The sequence below is a fragment of the Puma concolor genome, chromosome E4 (genome assembly GCF_028749965.1).
Source record: "Puma concolor isolate L17-30 chromosome E4, mPumCon1.1.hap2, whole genome shotgun sequence".
Classification (NCBI taxonomy): domain Eukaryota; kingdom Metazoa; phylum Chordata; class Mammalia; order Carnivora; family Felidae; genus Puma; species Puma concolor.
Genome location: NC_141683.1, coordinates 67540467 through 67561617, shown reverse-complemented (window position 1 = coordinate 67561617; position 21151 = coordinate 67540467). Strand labels below are relative to the sequence as shown.

General features: G+C 40.3%; 1 protein-coding gene across 16 annotated transcripts in view; it reads right to left on the bottom strand.

Moving 5' to 3' along the window:
• CDC42BPA (CDC42 binding protein kinase alpha) overlaps positions 1–21151 on the bottom strand; it is a 321738-nt gene that overhangs the window by 59685 nt on the left and 240902 nt on the right. For 6 of the 16 annotated variants that reach the window (XM_086694399.1, XM_086694385.1, XM_086694392.1 and 3 more), the window contains 5 exons: positions 7906–8011; positions 7372–7520; positions 6055–6146; positions 3736–3812; positions 2623–2670 (listed from right to left, as the gene is read on the bottom strand). In XM_086694399.1, the coding sequence (XP_086550525.1) occupies positions 2623–2670; positions 3736–3812; positions 6055–6146; positions 7372–7520; positions 7906–8011 (472 nt within the window). Of the gene's footprint in view, positions 1–2622; positions 2673–3735; positions 3813–6054; positions 6147–7371; positions 7521–7905; positions 8012–21151 lie in introns of all 16 variants that reach the window. The other 10 variants (XM_086694387.1, XM_086694394.1, XM_086694400.1 and 7 more) reach the window with 3 other exon arrangements.

Sequence of the window (21151 nt, the reverse complement as noted above, 5' to 3'; positions counted from 1 at the left end):
GAGTGTGCCCAGATTCTAGCATTCGCTTGAATTTTGAACTTAAGGAAGTCAAAGGTGATTCTGGAGGCGGGGAGGGGCCGGTGGTTTGGTTCTAAAAAACCAGAGGGCAGAACGAGGTCGCTAGGCCTCGGCGAGCAGACGAGGAGGTCGATGGCGTGCGGAGGCCAAAGAAAACTTGCTTTCTGCAATCCTGCTCCACCTCAGCTTTATCCCTTCCTAAACCCACGAGTTCCTGCCTGCGATTCAAATTCCGGGTCCGTGGCGTGCCCGGCTTCCCCTTCTGCAGCAGTGAGGCCGACGCCAGAGAAGGATGTGAGGGTGAGTCGCGCGGGGTGGCTGAGGGTTAGAGTCTGCTCGCTGTCGGGGGCGGCCCCGCACAACACTCCAAGGAGCATGGGCACAAAGATCACAATTCACTCTGTTCCTTAAGATCCCAAACGCCGAAGAGAACTGAAGCTTCGCGCCTCGCGTCTCGGCTGCTGAGCGCAAGCGTGCCGAGGACCGGACGCTGGTTTTCAAAAACCTCATCCTCCCACGGCCTCGAGGGTGAACGGAATGAGGACTCTGGGAAGAGCGGTCGTACTCATCAACCAGAAAGAGCCTCCGGCCATAGAATATGAAGTAAGACGACGAACTATGTTTGAAAGTGGGAGCTGACGGCTGGCCTTGTCCCTGACATGTAAAAATCAACGCGCAGCGGTGACCTGACTTGACGACTCAGGGGGAAGGTGCGGTGACCCGCGTGGGTGGGGGTGGAAAGGTGGTTAGAGGGCTAAAGGCGACATTCAGGCGACAACGGACTCCTGGACAAGAAAGGAAGCTAAAGGAACTTGGGAAGGGGGTGAACGGCCTATGACGAGTAGGGCAAGAGCAGGGCAAGGGCCTCACGTTCGCTGTTCCCTTAAGTCCTCCAACCACCTACGAGTCGGTACCGCTGTTATCACCCTTGTTCTTCTGACCAGCAGACTGGGGCGCAGAGAGGTTGGGTAACTTGCTCCCAGCCACACACCTGGAAGGTGGTGGAGGCAGGATCTGGGTCACCTTATGTGCTTACCCAGTAAGTGGGAAGGGGAACCTCGGGAGCAGAGACCATGCTTTTTAAGAGCTGGCGCCTGGATCAGAAAGATTCAGCCTGTGTGAACTCAACTCCTTTTCGCTGTGTAACAGGGGTTCCTTTGTGCCGGGTTAAGACGCGGTGGTCCGTGTGAACTGAGCTCAGGCTGAGCGCCGGTGGGTGAGGACAAGAGAGTTCTGGAGGAACGTCAAAGCGGGACGCTTCCTCACTACGGCCGGGTGGCAGCGGACAGAGCGGGGCCACGCGGGTGTCCCTGTAGCAGGCCCGTCGGCCACAGGACACCCGGGCTCCCGTGTTCTACATTCAGAGCTTTGTGTGGGAGGGGAAGGGGCGGGGAGAAGGGTTTGTTAGAAAAAGAGAAAGGAAATGGTTTTCTAGCGGAAGGAACCATTAAAAGAATGTATTCAAACTTCCTTGTCTTTCTCTTTCAAGTGAATGATGTTTCTATGGAAATAACATCTTGAGTATTTTAGTACAAACATCCAGTAGATGGTAACATGAAATACTGTTGTACATCAAGAGAGTTCTCTTTTTATCACAGCGTAGAGTGAACTAGGACCGTCTCAAGAATGATGAAATAGTTTCCATTCAGAATGGAAAATAGTACACTTTGGTATGGTATTTCAAAGGCAGAAAAAAAAATCAGTTAAAAAAAATGTTTAAGCCTAGATCAAGAGTTTTCTTGAGTGGAAAATTATGCAAAGTACTCTTCTGAATGTGAGAATTATGTTTAACAGAACACAAAAAATAAAACATAAAAATTGCCCCAGGTTTAAAAACTGGGCTCTGCGCAGAACATCTGCATCTGAACCCATTCTATTTTCCAGTTTCTAGAAAGGTTAAATGTTCAACAGGACAACAAAATGCCTTATGACAGGGATTTTTGTGCCATTTAATGTGGAACAGAGAGAACGCGGACAGGTGGCATTTCAGTAACGAGAGTGAAGACATCAGGGACTTCTAAATGATCAAATCTACAGAATTAATTTAGGAGAGAAAATGATAATGCAGTCAATTTATAGTGCATGTAGCACATATGTTAACTAAAATCACTTTCCACATTAGAAGAGAAATTCTGTCAGCACTAAAAATTGATTTGTACTCAATTATTATGTTACAATAAAATCTATTGAAAGATTTAATACGTCACTTTTTCTGATTTTATTACCAGACGTTTACTTCTAACTAACATAAAAATTAAATAGCAAAATGCTGCAAAGGGGAACGTGAAACAGAAATTGCCATGAAAAAGAAAAATGAGCCCTTTTATATATTTATCCACATAGTGACAATAATCAAATAAGCATTCCAGTCTTCAGAACTGTTGCAAAGAAAGGGAATCCAGATTCCTGACGGCCAAAGCATTTTTCAAAGTACATATTCACTTCCTGATGTTTAATAAAAATAAACCCTTTGTTTCATTTCAGACAAGAAGCAAATTTTGTCTCACAAGTAAATTACCAGGTGTGATCATTCTAAAACTGAATGCATTACTAGGCAAAACTCTTCAATTCAATTCACTGATGGTTTGAAAATCAAAGACTTACGTCATCCAAAAAATCAATCAGTGAAGATGAGGAAGAAGAAAAGGAATCCTATTTAACGAATACAGCAATAAAAAAAATAGAAAATATGGATGAAGCAATTTAATAAGAACAAATAAGAAATCAAAAATCTTGTAAAACAATTAAAAGGCAAATGACATTAATTCAAACAAACAAATGAGAAAAGCAGTCATTGTCACTTGCTCACGAAACTTAGAACTCCAGTAATTACTTTTAAAAGCTGATCCCTATCCCAAAGCAATGAAATACAATGCATATATTGTACCCAAAACGTAATACGGTGAAGTGCATGGCAGATCATTAATAATCAAATTAAATGAAACACTTGAGGAGTAACGGGATCTCTCTGCCTCTAATTGTTCCCACTGGAACGTAACCTCTAGGAGAGCAGGGCGCAGTCTATTTGGCCACTACTTTAACTCCGGCACCTTTAACAGTGCTCTGCACAGAGATACAAGATTATTTGTTTACTAGAGGTATAATCACTAACGTGAATTTTCTGGGACGAAAATATACTTTATGAATTTGGTTTTTTTCCCCCTGGCAAAGAATTTAAGCAGCAGAAACTGACAGGCATACAGTCACTATTTCATTATTATGGAATCTTCCTAACACTCTCTAGGTAATACTTGTAACAAAAAGTATGCCTATTGTAAACTCCTAAAAAAACTTGAATTGACTTGGAGCTAGAACCAGCACTGCTCTATCCTGAGATTGACCTTTTTCACCGTTTTGTTTTGTTTTGTTTTTTTAATTGTGGCTCTATGCTTGGGAGAAAAAACAAAAGTGTCAACATTACTTCAAAAGTTAGGATTTGTTCTGCATTTCCTGTCTCCCAGGGGAAGGGATGAAATTTCTTTTAAATCTTGGGATGCTCATATTTAGACCTTTCTTAGATTTTTCTTACATATACATGTGATCACCATTTCCATAAGAATACAGAACATATTCCTTTCTTAATAGGCTCTTGTTTATAGAAGATTCTAGGCCCTTTTATGTGGGAAGTGATAAAACCGTTTCACCGCCAACAAATTTTAAATCACAACCTGAATTTGAAACTGACCACAAAGAATACTTGCACAGTTCAGTACTTACTTCAAGTTGATCCAGACCATCGGTAGGCGTATTCAAAAATGCCAAGAAAGAATGCTGTGAGTCTCGGTGCTCTATACCTAGAAGACAGCAGCAACTGTTTTTTAAAACTAGAACAATTTAAACTCATTATCACGGATAACCTTTCCTGTCTGAATCTATTAAGAGCTGTTCACAAACGACCTCATTTTAAGGCTGATCAGTCCTATTAACTCTACATTAAAAAAAAAAAAAACCGTATTAATGTTTCTTGAAATATCACTTAACAGTCGATTATTATCAGTCTCCACGACATGCTTGTTTCCTGACTTACTTGAGTTCTCGAATTTCTTTCTTTTCCCTTAGAGTACATTATAAAAACACATTAAATCGTGGTAGGGTTGAGAGACTCTTTAAAATATGGTTCTGTTTTTTTCTAAGCTAATTTATCACCAAACAAGGTTTCTGTTTTGAAACACTCGTACTGCACACAGAGTATACACTAATATACATGACCTCTTACAAGAAAGTAAAGTAGTGATACAACAAATGTATTTAGTTATGAAAAATCGGTTGTCAAGGCCTCAATCTGATTTCAGGTATTGTTTTATTGACGAAATGAGGCACTCAAACCCTCGGTTTTCTCAGATGAAGTTTTAAAAGTTTCTGCATATTTCTTCACTGTGACATTAACTTTAAATGCGTAATTTCCAGAATAATTCTTAAAATATACAGGCAATGAAAAATGCTAGCAATCAAGCACACCGTTTTGATTTCCATATCCTTAGGAAGTTACATCCACTAATTTGTGTGGTTTTCACAATAATCTCGCCAGATGATGTACTACGTTCAGAAATTCATCCAATTGATACGTATTTACTGAGAGCCCATTAGGTGCCAAACCTTGTCCAGATACTGGCATATACTAGTAAACACACAGAAAAAACAATCTCGCCCTCGTTATGTAAACATCACATTACATTATTTAAGCAGTAGAGTACGTTATGTTACAACATAAAGTGAAAGTTGATTATTCTGCAATGTTCAAAATCCAAGTACAAGGGGCAGGTTAACGTGTCTTCATAAAGCAGAGCGGTAGACTTGAGTTACTTCTTTCGCAAGTTTAGATCCATGCTAACAATGACGCCACCACTGACACCAGAGTCATACTCTGCACTGGTGTCTTTTCTGTACAGACTGCCTTCAGGGCTACAGGTCCTACATGTCTTATATATTCTTGGTCTTCTGCTCACTAAATAGTGCAGCTCCTTTCCACCATTCATGTCTGAAAACTCAGCTTGAGTCTCATTTTGGTGAGAAGCCCTGTGCTCAATCTGAATTCCTAATCTGCCTTTTCTGGGTTCCTTCCTTTCTTGTTCACTAGGAAATGCCATCAATAAAAAATGTATTGAACATCTGCTATTTTTAGGGTTTTTTTTCATGTTAAATCCTTCACGTGTATGATACCCTCTCCTCCACAATTTTAAAAGCAGATACAGAGACCCAACAATCAGCGTGTGTCACACGACCGAGAAGTTAGAGGGAAGCACGACATAAAGCCGTTAGTTCATCCACTATTCGGTCAGGAATACGGGCTTTGTCAGGATGGTGGATTTCTAATAACTGGATGTAAGAGGATCCCTTCACTGGGAAAATAACATTCTGAATTTCTTTGTATTACATCTTCACATTCTGAATGCCCACATTTTGGAAAGAAAGTGGAGGAAGTTCCTGTAATGGAACTCCCAAGCTCTCGGGAATTCCTGTTCATGTTAAGACTCATTAATGTTCAGGCAATGCCTTCAGGAAAATGGGAATGGATCCTGAGAAATCCCACAGGGCAGGCAACTGAAGAACCAGACCTGGAAGAAAGCAATGGAGTCCCCCAACAGTTCATCCCTGAACTGCCTTTTAATACCGGATTAATCTTTGGTTACTTCATACACTGTTCCTCAACTACCCCAGGAGTGAAGCCCCCTACAACATCTGAAAATAGCGTAAGGTATATTATACAAATAATAGTTTTTTTCCGATCACAAAAATATTATTTGTGTAACAGTCTGCAGCTATGGAAAAATGGTCCAAATTACGGCAAAGTGAGTTTTTCTGTTACTACGAAATTCTTTAAACAATGTATATTGAGCACAACAAAATGACTCAGAGACCAGGCTAGTGTACGTGTGTGTGTGTGAGGCGTGTGACATGAGCATACACATATCCATCAGTGAGCGCCAGTGCTGCTGCGTGAATAACTCCCCGACCCGTGCAAGATGCTGATGCTCGTGCGACAGAACGGATTCAGAACAGAAGCAGCCCTGATTGATGCAAAACACATTCTCATACCCTTTTCAGATCTAAGCTCTTCAGTGTCCTTTATTAGCTGCTCGATTTCTGATAGTAGCTCCAAGTTCTTCTTCTCGGAGTCTTTCAGTTTACTTCAATAAGGGAAAAAAAGGAAAAACGTCATTATTTTTATCGCCAGTTAGGGAGCCATCCTACAGTAAGTACGTGGTTGGAGTTTCTTGGTTTCCGTGTCAGTCATGTCAAATCAGGGAAGTGCGAACCACTGCAGGGCAGACGAATCGGCCCTGTCACCTACTCTTGTGCAAATAAAGTGTTACAGGAGCACGGCCGGGCCCGTCCGTTCACGGACGGTCCATGGCCTCTCTCGCTCTATGACAGCGGGGCTGAGCGGGCAGGGACCCCGTGTCCCACCAAGCCTGAGACACCTTGGATCTGGCCTTTTAGAGAAGATGCTGACCTGGAGCTAAATGATTCAATTTTAAAATGTCCTCAAACTACAGGTCAAATTTAGAATTTGGTGAGGCTCTTTTACACAGAGCCACGGAAATGGAGCATTTTCACAAGCGTATCTACAGTTTTTGGCTTTGCTCATGGTCCCGCGTCCCAGGCGGGAGAAGGCGGCGCGCGCTCGGTCCAGGTAGAACCTGGGGAACTGCACCCAACGGCGCTTTGGGCTCGAGATGACTCGCCGGCTCCGTAAAGCGTTCTCTCCCATTTTTGGTGTCACACGAGCACATTTAGGCAACGCGTACTTAATTTATGTCTGGATTATTCATAACAAGAGTTTATAATTCAGCTGGGGTGCTGGTTGCCTGACCTCCGATTCGATTCGGAATATGAGTGATTACAGTCGAAGCACTAAAAGGCTTCACACCGTTAGATACTGAATTTATGGGACCGTATTTCTTTTCACGATCGAATGCCTTTGGGACTTTGCTTTCCAGCACCAAATGGATTTTTCTATTTATGTGTTGATTTGTGACCAGAACTTTCTATTGTTTCTCTGACTTATTCTTGAACCATGTTTATATCCCATCTAATTAAGATTTTCATTGTATCATTTATTTCTTCAGAGTATAATTTGCTCTACTGTTGTGATGAGGATTGAAGGAATATATTCATCAGGTAATTGTCTCAGACTGTGGAGAGGATATACTTTTTGTACTACATAAAAGAACAGCAAAAACAGTGATAATTAAGATATGTTTACCATTATTAAATTTATCACCAAGAGAACCTTCATTTGTAAAAGATCTATGGCAGAGTGATAGGTAGGGGCTAAACATAGAACTTTCCCCCCAAATACTTCTAGACCAACTTAAAATAATTCTAGGAGAGTCTATTCCCCAAGCTTACCATTCTGTGATGATGTTAGATGCTTTAACTTTATTCAACTCTTCTTGGATGGCCTGTTTAGCTCTTATTTCTGCATCGAGGGCCGACTGCAACTCCAGTCTAGCTGACATGTCCAGTTTTGCAAAACGACGCATTTTCCAGGGCATATCCTATCAAATAATATGACTGGTTTTAGCTCCGTCCTATTTTATCCCTAACATTCCAATTCGGGAGTGCAAATAAATTTGGAAACTACTTAAAGGCACTGACCTTCTCTAATAACACAATAGAGCCGAAAGGCGACTTGTGACAATATATCATTTTTCAATGATTCGGAAATAGGTGTAGATTCACATACAAATGAGTTTATTTTTCGTCATTATTACCAACAATGGCTACCTACTGCAAATTACAGGGAGGCAGTGATGTGCTATGATTTCCCAAACTGGCCAAGACGTGGACTCGTTGATTTCTTGGGAGAAACTTCACAGTGGGCTAAAGCCTAGACAGACCCACCCAAGGTGATCACTCTCCCCGCAAAACCGCTGAGCTTACTGTTGCTCGTGCACCCAGGCTGGAATTTCTTAAAGCTTCCAACTCTTCAGTCATTTTAGAAGCTAAGGCCTGCAGATACCCTCGTGCGTCCTTTTCATCACTGACCCTGGGATACATACGTATATGGACAAAGCACAAAAGTAAAACAAACAAAATCTTCAGTGAGATATAGGTCGTTTTCAAAGCATCCTACAAGAAGTGAAAGTGATAAAAATTTAAACATATGTATATATATATTTTTAAATATAATTTATTGTCAAGTTGGCTAACATACGGTGTATACAGTGTGCTCTTGGTTTTGGGGGTAGATTCCTGTGATTCATCGCTTACATACAACACCCAGTGCTCATCCCAACAAGTGCCCTCCTTGATGCCCATCTTCCATTTTCCCCAATTTAAGCACATTCTTAAATATCTTCTTTCAAAAGGTCTCCCACAGCACTCCTGCCTGTCAACAAGTGGGAAAAGGTTTGTTGAACTGTTCAGTTATCTACAAATTAAAGCTGGTCACATTTAGGAAAGTTCAAATTACTTATATCTGATAAATTGGTAAAATTTCACCCTTGAACTGCAGAAATAATACTTTTAATCTAACATTAATCACACACACACTTACATGATTTCTAAAGAGTATTAAGATTTTTCTTAATACTTTTCCAGTGATCAGACACTCAGATCAATGGAACAGAATAGAGAACCCAGGAATGGACCCACAAACATATGGGCAAGTAATCTTTGACAAAGCAGGAAAGAATATCCAATGGAACAAAGACAGTCTCTTCAGCAAGTGGTGCTGGGAAAACTGGACAGCAACATGCAGAAGAATGAACCTGGACCACTTTCTTACACCAGACACAAAAATAAACTCAAAGTGGATGAAAGACCTCAATGTAAGACAGGAAGCCATCAAAATCCTCGAGGAGAAAGCAGGCAAAAACCTCTTTGATCTTGGCCACAGCAACTTCTTACTCAACACGTCTCCAGACGCAAGGGAAACAAAAGCAAAAATGAACTACTGGGACCTCATCAAAATAAAAAGCTTCTGCACAGCGAAGGAAACAACCCGCAAAACTAAAAGGCAACCAACGGAATGGGAGAAGATATTTGCAAACGACATATCAGATAAAGGGTTAGTATCCAAAATCTATAAAGAACTTACCAAACTCAACACCCAAAAAACAAATAATCCAGTGAAGAAACGGACAAAAGACATGAATAGACACTTCTCCAAAGAAGACATCCAGATGGCCAACTGATACGTGAAAAAATGCTCAACATCACTCACCATCAGGGAAATACAAATCAAAACCACAATGAGATATCACCTCACACCTGTCAGAATGGCTAACATTAACAACTCAGGGAACAGCAGATGTTGGCGAGGATGCGGAGAAAGAGGATCTCTTTTGCATTGTTGGTGGGAATGCAAGCTGCTGCAGCCACTCTAGAAAACAGTATGGAGGTTCCTCAAAAAACTAAAAATAGAACTACCCTACGACCCAGCAATTGCACTACTAGGCATTTATCCAAGGGATACAGGGGTGCTGTTTCGAAGGGACACACAAACGCCCATGTTTATAGCAGCACTATCAACAATAGCCAAAGTATGGAAAGAGCCCAAATGTCCATCAATGGATGAATGGATAAAGATGTGGTATATATATACACAACAGAGTATTACTCAGCAATCAAAAAGAATGAAATCTTGCCATTTGCAACTATGTGGATGGAACTAGAGGGCATTATGCTAAGCGAAATTAGTCAGAGAAAGACAAATATCCTATGACTTCACTCATATGAGGCCTTTAAGAAACAAAACAGATGAACATGAGGGAAGGGAAACAAAAATAATATAAAAACAGGGAGGGGGACAAAGCATAAGAGACTCTTAAATATGGAGAACGAACAGAGGGTTCCTGGAGGGGGTTTTGGGAGGGGGCATAGACTAAATGGGTAAGGGGCATTAAGGAATCTACTCCTGAAATCATTGTTGCACTGTATGCTAACTAACTTGGATGTAAATTAAAAAAAAAAAAAAAATTTCTCATTAATTGGATTCTGCCATTTTATCTTACAAAAACAAAACATACCCTTTTTAGATGTACTGAAGCATACTACATTTAGAAAGTTTAAAGTAGAATATTCTGTGAAAATCAGGGTTATCTTGCAATAAAGCTCCTCTGTATTCTAAAATGGTCAATAAAATAACAAAGGGAAACAGTTAAAGTTGACTGAAATTCGTAACTGTCTTAAGGCTACCTTGACTGATGCAACTCTTAGGATCTTAGATAGGTTTTTAAATTTGGGCACATGGGTGGCTCAGTTGGTTAAGCATCTGACTTCAGCTCGGGTCGTGATCTCATGGTTCTGAGATCGAGCCCTGGATCAGGCTCCCTGCTGTCAGCACAGAAGCCTGCTTCAGATCCTCTGTACTGCCCCCTCTTGGACCCTTCCCCACTCTCTCACACACTTTCTCTCTCTCTCTCTCTCTCTCTCTCTCAAAAATAAACATTAAAAAAAGGAAATGTTTTCAAATTATATTCAATATTCAATTATATTCAATTATATTCAAATTATATTCAATATTTTCAAATTATATTTCAATTATATTCAATATTCAAATTATATTCAAAATTATTTCAAATTACATTCAAACACACTCCACATTTCAGAATTTATCAAGAGAAAGCTTGTGTTTTATTACATCTCCTTCAAAACCAGGGCAAGACTAGGGTCCGGACTGCCAGCAGATGAAAATCTACAAAAGAAGGTACTGTGCTCACGAAGAATGAACAACACTGGTTTACAGAAAGCTGTAACTGCACAAAGGAATAAAAAATGGAGTTGAAATTTGCAACATCTACAAGTGTATTCTAATACACTCTGGGGAACACTATTTGCTTTTGTGAGGCTGGCTGTTCTCATAAATAAAATTCAGGCCACTGAATAGTAATAAGGAAAGTATATTTCAGGTAAATCAAGATGTATCTGATGCATACAGCCGATGAATTTAAACCTTGAACTTTGCTTTAGCGGCTTTTAGAATTTAAACTCCCCAGGAGTCAAATTCATGCATCTATATCTGTGTATCTTAAAGAGGCCCCTGACAAGGGATCTGCTTCCCTCAGATGGGATGCTGTACCGGAGGACCAGAAAAAGAATCTAATGCTAAAAGCGATAAAATCGCTGTAAGACGTTGCCCCGCCGAGTCAGTTACATATTTTTAGGCTCTATATCCATGTATGTAATTTTATTGCCTTTTAAAGGAAAATGGCTTTAGAAAATAGTAAGAACGCTTGTGTAGGAGGCTGTTTCCTTCAAATTTCTTTAACTCTGGACACCGCAACGGATCACCACCTTTTGATTTCATCATCTGACCTACAGTATAAAGAGTAAGTGGGGATGGAGGAAGATGACCCCTTCTAGAATACAAAAAAGACACTTACATGGTGGCGATAAAGAAGACTACATTATCGGGGCACCTGGGGCTCAGTCAGTTGGGTGTCCGACTTCGGCTCAGGTCACGATCTCACGGTCCATGAGTTCGAGCCCCACGTCGGGCTCTGTGCTGACAGCTAGGAGCCTGGAGCCTGCTTCCCATTCTGTGTCTCTGCCCCTCCCCCGTTCATGCCTCCCTCCATGTCTGTCTCTCCCTCTCTCTCTCTCTCTCTCTCTCAAAAGTAAACAAATGTTAACAACAACAAAAAAAGAAAACCACATTCTCATTTAAATGGCCAGGCTCCTGGGCGTCCAGCAGTCTGCTTCAGTGTCTAGCACAGCTCAGTGATCTGGGTTTATGCACATTCCAGGAACTTAAGAAGTCCAATGTGTTTCATTAACTCTGGAAATCAGATATGTTAACTTTTTTTTTTTTTTAATGTTTATTCATTTTTGAGAGCGAGGGTAGGGGCAGAGAGAGAAGGGGACAGAGGATCCCAAGCAGGCTCTGCGCTGACCGCAGACAGCCGGATGAGGGGCTCAAACTCATGAACCATGAAATCATGACCTTAACCGACTGAGCCACCCAGGCGCCCCCTGTTGTTCAACATTTTAAATAAAAAACAATCTCTTGTAATTTTGTTTTTGTTTACACCTTGAGTACGTTCACATTCCCTTACTCCTGTGGTCTCCCGTTAAGTCTCAACTTTTGATTAAAATTAGGTCCATTTTATTGGCTACAAAAAATTAAGGAAGGGAAGGGTTAAAGAAAAAAAAAAAGACTTTGGTCAGTTACAAACTCCTGCCATTTAAGTTCCACTGGGCCCCGGGTCTCCTACAACAATTCCTTTTCAGAATCATTGCTATCTGTTTCCAACCTCAAATCCTTAAAATTTCACTCCCCCCAGCCCAACACTGTCTTGCCCTTTGACTGTCTTGTCTCCCTTGACAGAGAGGGAGACACAGAATCTGAAGCAGACTCCAGGCTCTAAGCTGTCAGCACAGAGCCTGACGCGGGGCTTGAACTCACGGAGTGTGAGATCATGACCTGAGCTGAAGTCGGATGCCTAACCGACGGAGCCACCCAGGCGCCCCTGAAAGCACAGTTTATTAAAATAACTACTGAACTACAAAAGTCCAGTTTCAGTCTATGTTGTTATTCTGGCATATCTAATCCTCTCCTCCCAAATTCTTTACAGTAATTAATCCAGAAATATTTATTAATATTATTATGCGGGGACATACTTGGAGACAGAGAAGATATCTAAAATACGGTCCTTAAAAAGTTGGGGAGGTAGGACATACACAGTAGGGTGACTAAGAACTTGATATCTGAGTCAGACCCAGAAACAGATTTCTGGGTTCAAATCCTAGCTCACTGCTCATCAGCTCTGGGACTTGGACTAAGTCATTTACCCCTTCTAACTCTGTTATCCCTACCTATGAAATGGGAATAATAATCCTACCTCATAGGACTGTTGGGATAACTAAAAAAGAGTATTGTCCAAGTGAATTTTCAACTCAATGCCTGGAATATAGTATGTTGTAATCAGTATAAGCTATTACTTCACACAAATGAACATTAGTGAATGAGGATTATTTCAAGTAACGTGAGTGAATGTAAATAAAGGGAAATAAAAGTTTTATTACTGAAACCCTCTGCTGATTATGAAAACACTTTCCTGGTTGTCCTCTGTGTCCTATATACTGCTCTCACTATTATCCTTTTCTCCTTAGAAAGATCTCAACGTTAATGGCTTTATTGACTAGAAATTAAATCCCCAAATTTATATGTTTAGCCTTAACCTTTCTGGAATGTTTCCAAAAGCATATTGGAAATCTGTAGCCAGATGTCTTAGGGTGAGCCCAGTCTGAAAACAATCAAAATTGACTTTATCTTCCTCGAAGTTGTTTCCTTCTCCTGACTTTCCTATTTCAATGATATCATCATTTTCTTAATCTCTCCAACTCAGAATTTCGGAAATACTAATTCTTCGTCATCTCTTGTCCTTAATTCATAATTATAAGAATCCTATAGATTCTTCTCCCGTAATGTCTTCTCCATTTGTTCAGTTTCCCCCAAACTCCCCTCTATTTCATCCTGAACACCACTATAAAGAGTTGCCTTCCCAATGCATCATCTAATCAATGCCATTATCCTTTGCAAAAACCTTCTCTCCTTCTTATAAGATCAAATTCTTACCCAGTATTCATGGTAACTGTATGGTGGTAACTTTACTAGTCTTATTTCCAATCGCTTTATATGGAACCTCCAATTCAGCCAACCTAAGTATAGGACTCTTTATTAACCTCAGGGTTTTCAGCAAATACATTGTAAGTTCAACTGATTACCCCCAGCTTTCTTAAGCACCCCAGTATGAGGTGATTCTCTTCTACACTCCTATAGGAAAATCAGTATTGTATGATACATAGAGCAACTTACATTTAAGTCTTGTAACTAATCTCCAAATCCAGTCACATTAATTTTTAAACTTTTAAATGTTATAAGCTGCTTGAAGGCAAAGTACTAGCTTTTACAGACCACCCTACTGCCTATTTATACCGAAGAATGCAGCAGATGTGAGGAAATGGGTTTTAGATATCACTCTTGGGGACTAGACTATGACTCCGACTTTTTTTGTCCTATCATTTCAAAGAGAAAGAGCGATGTATTCTGAAGAGACAATGGTGAGCACTGCACACAGTGATGAACAACAAGGTCTCCCTGCCCTAAAAGGTATTTTTTCATAGAAGAGGGATATTTCATAGGAAAGGTGGAGGGGGCAGAGTAAGGGGCCGTTAGAAATGCATCTAACAGAGGTCTTACATACAACAGCACTTGTTCTAACACCGTTACTTTGTCCAACAGAAACATTTAAAATACCATATATTACAAACTCCTAAAACCTTGTTTGGGCATCGCCTCATTTTTGTTGAAGTTCTAGTTTAAATTCCAGTTTGTGAACATACAGTGCTACACTAGTTTCAGGTGTACAATACAGTGAGACACCACTGCCCTACAACACCCGACGCTCCTCACGACAAGTGCCCTCCTCACTCTCTGCCGCCTAGTTCACCAACCCCCCCGCCCCTCCCCCCCTGGTAACCATCAGTGTGTTGTTCTCTAGTTAACAATCTGTTTCATTATTTGTCTCTCTGTTTTTCCCTTTGCTCGTTTGTTTTGTTTCTTCAATTCCACATAGGAGTGGGATCATATGGTTTTTGTGTTTGATTGACTTATTCTGTTTAGCATAATACTCTTTAGCTCCATCCACGTCATCGCAAATGGCAAGATTTCATTCCATTTCATAGCTGATATTCCTCTGTATACGTATACCACATCCTCTTTATCCATGCATCGGTCCAGAGACATTTGGGCTCTTTCTGTAATTTGGCTAATTGTTGATAATGCTGCTGCAAACATAGGATGCATATATCTCTTTGAATTAGTATTGTTGTACTCTTTAGGTAAATACCTAGTAGGGTGATTTCAGGATCGTAAGGCAGCTCTATATTTAACTTTTTGAGGAACCTCCATACTGTTTTCCAGAGTGGCTGCACCAGTTTGCATTTGCACCAACAGTAGACAAGGGTTGCTTTTTCTCTGTATCCTCACCAACACTTATTTCCCGTGTTGTTGATTCTAGCCATTCTGACAGGTATGAGATGGTATCTCACTGTGGTTTTGATTTGTATCTCCCTGATGATGAGTGATGCTCGGCATCTTTTCACGTGTCTACTGGTTACCTGTATGTCTTCTTTGGAAAAATGTCTGTTCATGTCTTTTGCCCGTTTTTAAAATTGGATTATTCATTTCGGGGGTGTATTGTAAGTTCTTTAGATATTTTGGATACTAGCCCTTGACAGAATATGTCATTTTCAAATATCTTTTCCCAGTCTGTAGGTTGCCTTTTAGTTTTGTGGATTGTCTCCTTCACGGTGCAGAAGCTTTTTATCTTGATGTAGTCCCAACAGCTCATTTTTGCTTTTGCTTCCCTTGCATCAGGAGACATATATAGAAGTTACTATGGCCAATGTCAAAGAAATTACTGCCTGTCTTCTCTAGGATTTTGATGGCTTCCTGTCTCACATTTAGGTCTTCAATCCATTTTGAATTTATTTTTGTGTATTGTGTAAAAGAAAGTAATCCAATTCCATTCTTTTACATGGACTTTCATTCTTTTTCATTCATTCTTTTCCAACACCATTTGTTTTTTTTGTTTTTGTTTTTTTTTTTATTTATTTATTTTTTTTTTCCCAACGTTTATTTTTGGGACAGAGAGAGACAGAGCATGAACGGGGGAGGGGCAGAGAGAGAGGGAGACACAGAATCGGAAACAGGCTCCAGGTTCTGAGCCATCAGCCCAGAGCCCGACGCGGGGCTCGAACTCCCGGACCGCGAGATCGTGACCTGGCTGAAGTCGGACGCTTAACCGACTGCGCCACCCAGGCGCCCCTTTTTTTTTTTTTTTTTTCCAACGTTTATTTTTGGGACAGAGAGAGACAGAGCATGAACGGGGGAGGGGCAGAGAGAGAGGGAGACACAGAATCGGAAACAGGTCCAACACCATTTGTTGAAGAGATATTCTTTTTTCCATTGGATATTCTTTCCTGCTTTGTTGAAGATTAACCGACCGTATAGTTGTGGGTTCCCTTCTGGGTTTTCTATTCTGTTCTATTGACCTATGTGTCTATATTTGTGTCTATATTTGTCTGTATTTGTGTCTATATAGTTTTTGTTATTACAGCTTTGTAATATAACTTGAAGCCTGCAATTGTGATGCCTCCAACTTTGCTTTTCTTTTTCAAGATAGCTTTGGCTATTTGGGGTCTTTTGTGGTTCCATATAAATTTTATGATTTTTTGTTCAAGCTCTGTGAAAAATGCTGTCGGTATTTTTATAAGAATTGCATTAAATCTATAGATTGTTTTGGGTAGTACTGACATTTTAACAATGCTTGTTCTTCCGATCCATAAGCATGGAATGTCTTTCCATTTCTTTGTGTTTTCTTCAATTTCTACATCAATGTTTTATAGTTTTCAGAGTACAGATCGTTCACCTCTTTGGTTAGGTTTATTCCTGGGTATTTTATTATTTTTTGTGCAATGGTAAATGAGACTGACTCCTCAATTTCTCTGTCTGCCACTCCATTATTATTGGTGTACAGAAATGCAACAGATGTCTATATACTGATTTTGTATCTTAGGACTAGCAGGTTTTGGGTGGAGTTTTTTGAGTTTTCTACATATAGTATCATGTCATTTACAAATAGAAGTTTGACTTCTTCCTTGCCGATTTCGATGCTTTTTATTTTTTCTTTTTAAAAAAAATTTTTTTTTTTCAACGTTTATTTATTTTTGGGACAGAGAGAGACAGAGCATGAACGGGGGAGGGGAAGAGAGAGAGGGAGACACAGAATCGGAAACAGGCTCCAGGCTCTGAGCCATCAGCCCAGAGCCCGACGCGGGGCTCGAACTCACGGACCGCGAGATCGTGACCTGGCTGAAGTCGGACGCTTAACCGACTGCGCCACCCAGGCGCCCCTATTTTTTTCTTGTCTGACTGCTGTGGCTAACCCTTCCACTATGTTGAATAAAAGCAGTGATAGTGGACATCCCGTCTTTTTTTTTTTGACTACAGAGGAAAATCTCTTACTAGTTTTTCCCACTTAGGATGATACTAGTTGTTGGTTTTTCATAAATGGCCTTAACTATGTTGAGGTATGTTACCTTTAAGCCTACTTTGTTGAGGGTTTTTATCATGAATGGATGTCGAACTTTGTGAAATGCTTTTTCTGCATCTACTGAAGTGATCATATGGATCTTAGCCTTCCTTTTATTAATGTGATGGATCATGTTGATTGATTTGAGAATACTGAATCACCCTTGCAAGTTAGGAATAAATCCCACTCGATCGTGGTGAATGATTTTTTAAGTGTTTTGTTGGATTCAGTTTGCTAGTATTTTGTTAACAATTTTTGCATCTGTGTTCATTAAAGATATTGGACCTGTAGTTCTCTTTTTTGTGGTGTCTTTATCTGGTTTTGGAATCAGGGAAACCCTGGCCTCAGAGAATGAATTTGGAAGTTTTTCCTCCTTTTCTATCCTCTTGGAATAGTTCGAAAAGAATAGGTGTTAACTCTTCTTTAAATGTTTGGCAGAATTCCCCTGTGAGGCCATCTGTTCAAGGACTTTTATTTGTTGGGATTTTTTTGTTTTGTTTTGATTACAGATTTGATTTTTTTTGCTAGTTGTCTGTGCAAATTTTCTATTTTTTCTTGTTTCAGTTTTGGTAATTTTATGTTTTTAGGAATTTATCCATTCCTTCTAGGTTGTGCAACTTGTTGGCATACAGTTTTTCATAATACTCTCTTATAATTGTATTTCTGCGGTGTTGGTTATGATTTCTCCTCTCTCGTTTGTGATTTTATTCATTTGGGTCCTTTTTTATTTCTGATAAGTCTGGTTAGAAGTTTGCCAATTTTATTAATTTTTTCAAAGAATCAGTTTCTGGTTTCATTGATTTGTTCTACTGTTTTTAAGTTTCTAGATCATATATTTCTACTCTAATCTTTATTATTTCCTTCTTTTGCTGGCTTTAGCCTTCATTTGTTGTTCTTTTTCTAGCTCCTTTAGGTAAGGTATAAGGTTAAGTTGCTTGAGATTTTTCTTCCTTCCTGATGTAGGCCTGTATTGCTATATACTCCCCTCTTAGAATTGCTTTCGCTGAATCTCAAAGGTTTGGACTACTTTCACTTTCCTTTGTTTCCATGCATTTTTAATTTTTTTCTTTTATTTCCTGGTTGACCAACTCATTGTTTAGTAACATGTTATTTAACCCTCATGTATTTGTGGTCTTCCCAGATTTTTTCTTGTAGTTGACTTCTAGTTTCGTAGCATTGTGGTCACAAAAGGTGCATGATATGACTTCAATCTTCTTGAATTTGTCGAGACCTATTTTGCAGCCTAATATGTGATCTATTCTAGACACTGTTCCATGTGCACTTGAAAAGAATGGGTATTTTGCGGTTTTAGGATGGAATGTTATGAATATATCTATTATGTCCATCTGGTCCAGTGTGTCATTCAAAGTCACTGTTTCCTTATTGATTTTCTGCTTAGATGATCTGTTCACTGCTTGCTGTAAGTGGGGTGTTAAAGTCCCCTACTATTATCGTATTATTATTGATTAGTTCCTTTATGTCTGTTATTGTTTTATGTATTTGGGTGTTCCCATGTTTGGCTCATAAATATTTATAATTGTTATATCTTCTGGTTGCATTGTCCCCTTTATTATAACACCCTTTTGTGTCTTGCCCTTGTTACAGTCTTTGTTTTGGAGTCGACTCTGCTTGACCTAAATATTGCTACTCCTGATTTCTTTCTTTTTTAAATTTATTTTGAGAGGGAGAGAGTGTGAGTTGGGGAGGAGCAGAGAGAGACAGGGAGAGAGAGAATCCCAAGCAGGCTCCACGCTGTCAGTGCAGAGTCTGATGCGGGGCTCAACCCCATGAACCATGAGATCACAACCTGAGCCAAAATCAAGAGTTGGACGCTTAACTGACTAAGTCACCCAGGCGTCCCCAATCCAGCTTTCTTTTGACATTCATTTGCATGATAAATGTTTCTCCATCCTCTCACTTTCAATATGCAGGTGTCTTTTGGTCTAAAATGAGAATCTCTTGTAGGCAGCGCATAGATGGGTTATCCATTCTGACACCCTAAGTCTTTTGATTAGAGCACTCAGTCTATTTAGAAAGTAATTATTGATAGATATGTATTTATTGCCATTTTATTACATGTTTTGTGGTTGTTTCTTAAGATTTTCTTTGAACCTTTATCATCTTTCTCTTTCACGGTCTGATTTTCTTAACTGGTATCTTTGAATTTCTTTGCCTTTATTTTTTGCATGTTTATTGGTGGTTTTTGATAGATCGTTATACCATTAGGTTTGTATATAACATCTGCATACAGCAGTCTATATTAAGTTCATGGTTGTTTAAGTTTGAACCCACTCTTTTCTTCTCTCCTCCCCACATTTTAGGTATATGGTGTCATATTTTATACCCTCTTTCGTGAGTTCCTGGACTGATTTTTTACAGAAACATTCATTTTTACTGCATTTATGTTTCCTACCTTTATACTATCACTTTTGGTATCCCCTTTCCACTCAGAATTCCCTTAAATATTTCTTGTAGAGCTGCTTTAATGGTCATGCATTCCTTTAGTTTTTGTGTGTCCGGGGAACTCTTTATCTCTCCTTCTATTATGAATGACATCATTGCTGGACAGAGTATTCTTGGCTGCATATTTTTCCCATTCAGCATGCTAGGTATATCATAACACTCCCTTCAGGCTTGCCAGGTTTCTGTTGCAAAATCTCCTGCTAGCCTTATGGGTTTTCCTTTGTACATTACTGACTTATTTTGTCTTGCTGCTTTTAAGATTTTTTTTCTTCAACACTGTATTTTGGAAATTTAATCACAATATGTCCTGATGTAGGCCTGTTTTTGTTGATTTTGATGAAGAGTTCTCCGTGCCTCCTGGATCTGGATGTTTGTTCCCTTCCTTCCTTCTCTCTCTTTGTCTACTAGAACTCCTATAATACCAAAGTTATTACATTTAACGGAGTCACTGAGTTGCCTAAGTCTGCTCTCGTTTTGCATAATTGAACTGCTTTCAATTACTATGCCTTCATCATTCATTAATTCTTCTGCTTCTTCCAGCCTGCTGTTCACTGCATCAAGTGTGTTTCTAATCTTGTTTATTACACTCTTCATCTCTGATTCTTTAACTCTTTTATCTCTGTGGTAAGGGTGCTACTGATGTCCTCCATTCTTTTCTCAAGTCCAGTGACTATCTTTATGATTGCTACTCTAATTCTCCATCAGACATGTTATTTACATCTATTTTGCTTAGATCTCTGGTCACGGCCTTATCTTGTTCTTTCATTTGGGACAAATCCCTGGTCTTCTCATTTTGTCTAAATCTCTGTCTGCTTCTGTGTGCTAGAAAAGCCAGTTATGGGGCGCCTGGGTGGCTCAGTCGGTTAAGTGTCTGACTTCAGCTCAGGTCATGATCTCGCAGTTTGGGTTTGAGCCCTGCATCGGGCTCTGTGCTGACAGCTCAGGGCCTGGAACCTGCTTTGGATTCTGTGTCTCCCTCTCTCTCTGCCCCTTCCCTGCTCGCTTGCACTCTATCAAAAATAAACATTAAAAAAAACTTAAATTAAAAAAGGAAAAAGAAAAGCCAGTTATCTCTCCCGCTCTTGAGAGTTATGGCTTCATGAAGAAGAGGTCATATAGTGCCCAAGGCCTGGCACTTCAGGGTGTGTGTGCTGTGTGTGCTGTGTGTGCTCTGCTGCTCTGTTCTGGTTGCTCTGTCCTTGAGGCCAGTTGTCTGCAGAGGCGCTCCTTGCCTGCTATGGGCAGAGTTTAGTCCCTGGCCTAAATGTGGTGAGTTTTAGCCAGTTTTGCTTTGATCTGCTTGTGAAATGGGACCTCCACTGGAACTGAGGCCTTGCAAAACTCTCTGGTTGGGAGACGTGGTACGGGCAAGGGTTTGTGCTACCCTTCTGGCACAAAGCGGCTGCCACAATGCGGCTAAGGTAAGCATGATCGAGAAGGGCAGTCCCACCAGAGCACACGGGGGTGGGGCTTGGCGTACACAGGTTAGGCAGCCGGTATCTTCCCACAGGTGGCTCTGTGTTTATGCTGAGGGGCTGGGGAGAGACGGTGCCAGCCAGCTACTCTTGTTCTCGGAGAGGTCTCTCCATGAATGGGGTCTCTCTGGGCTACACTCCAAGAAG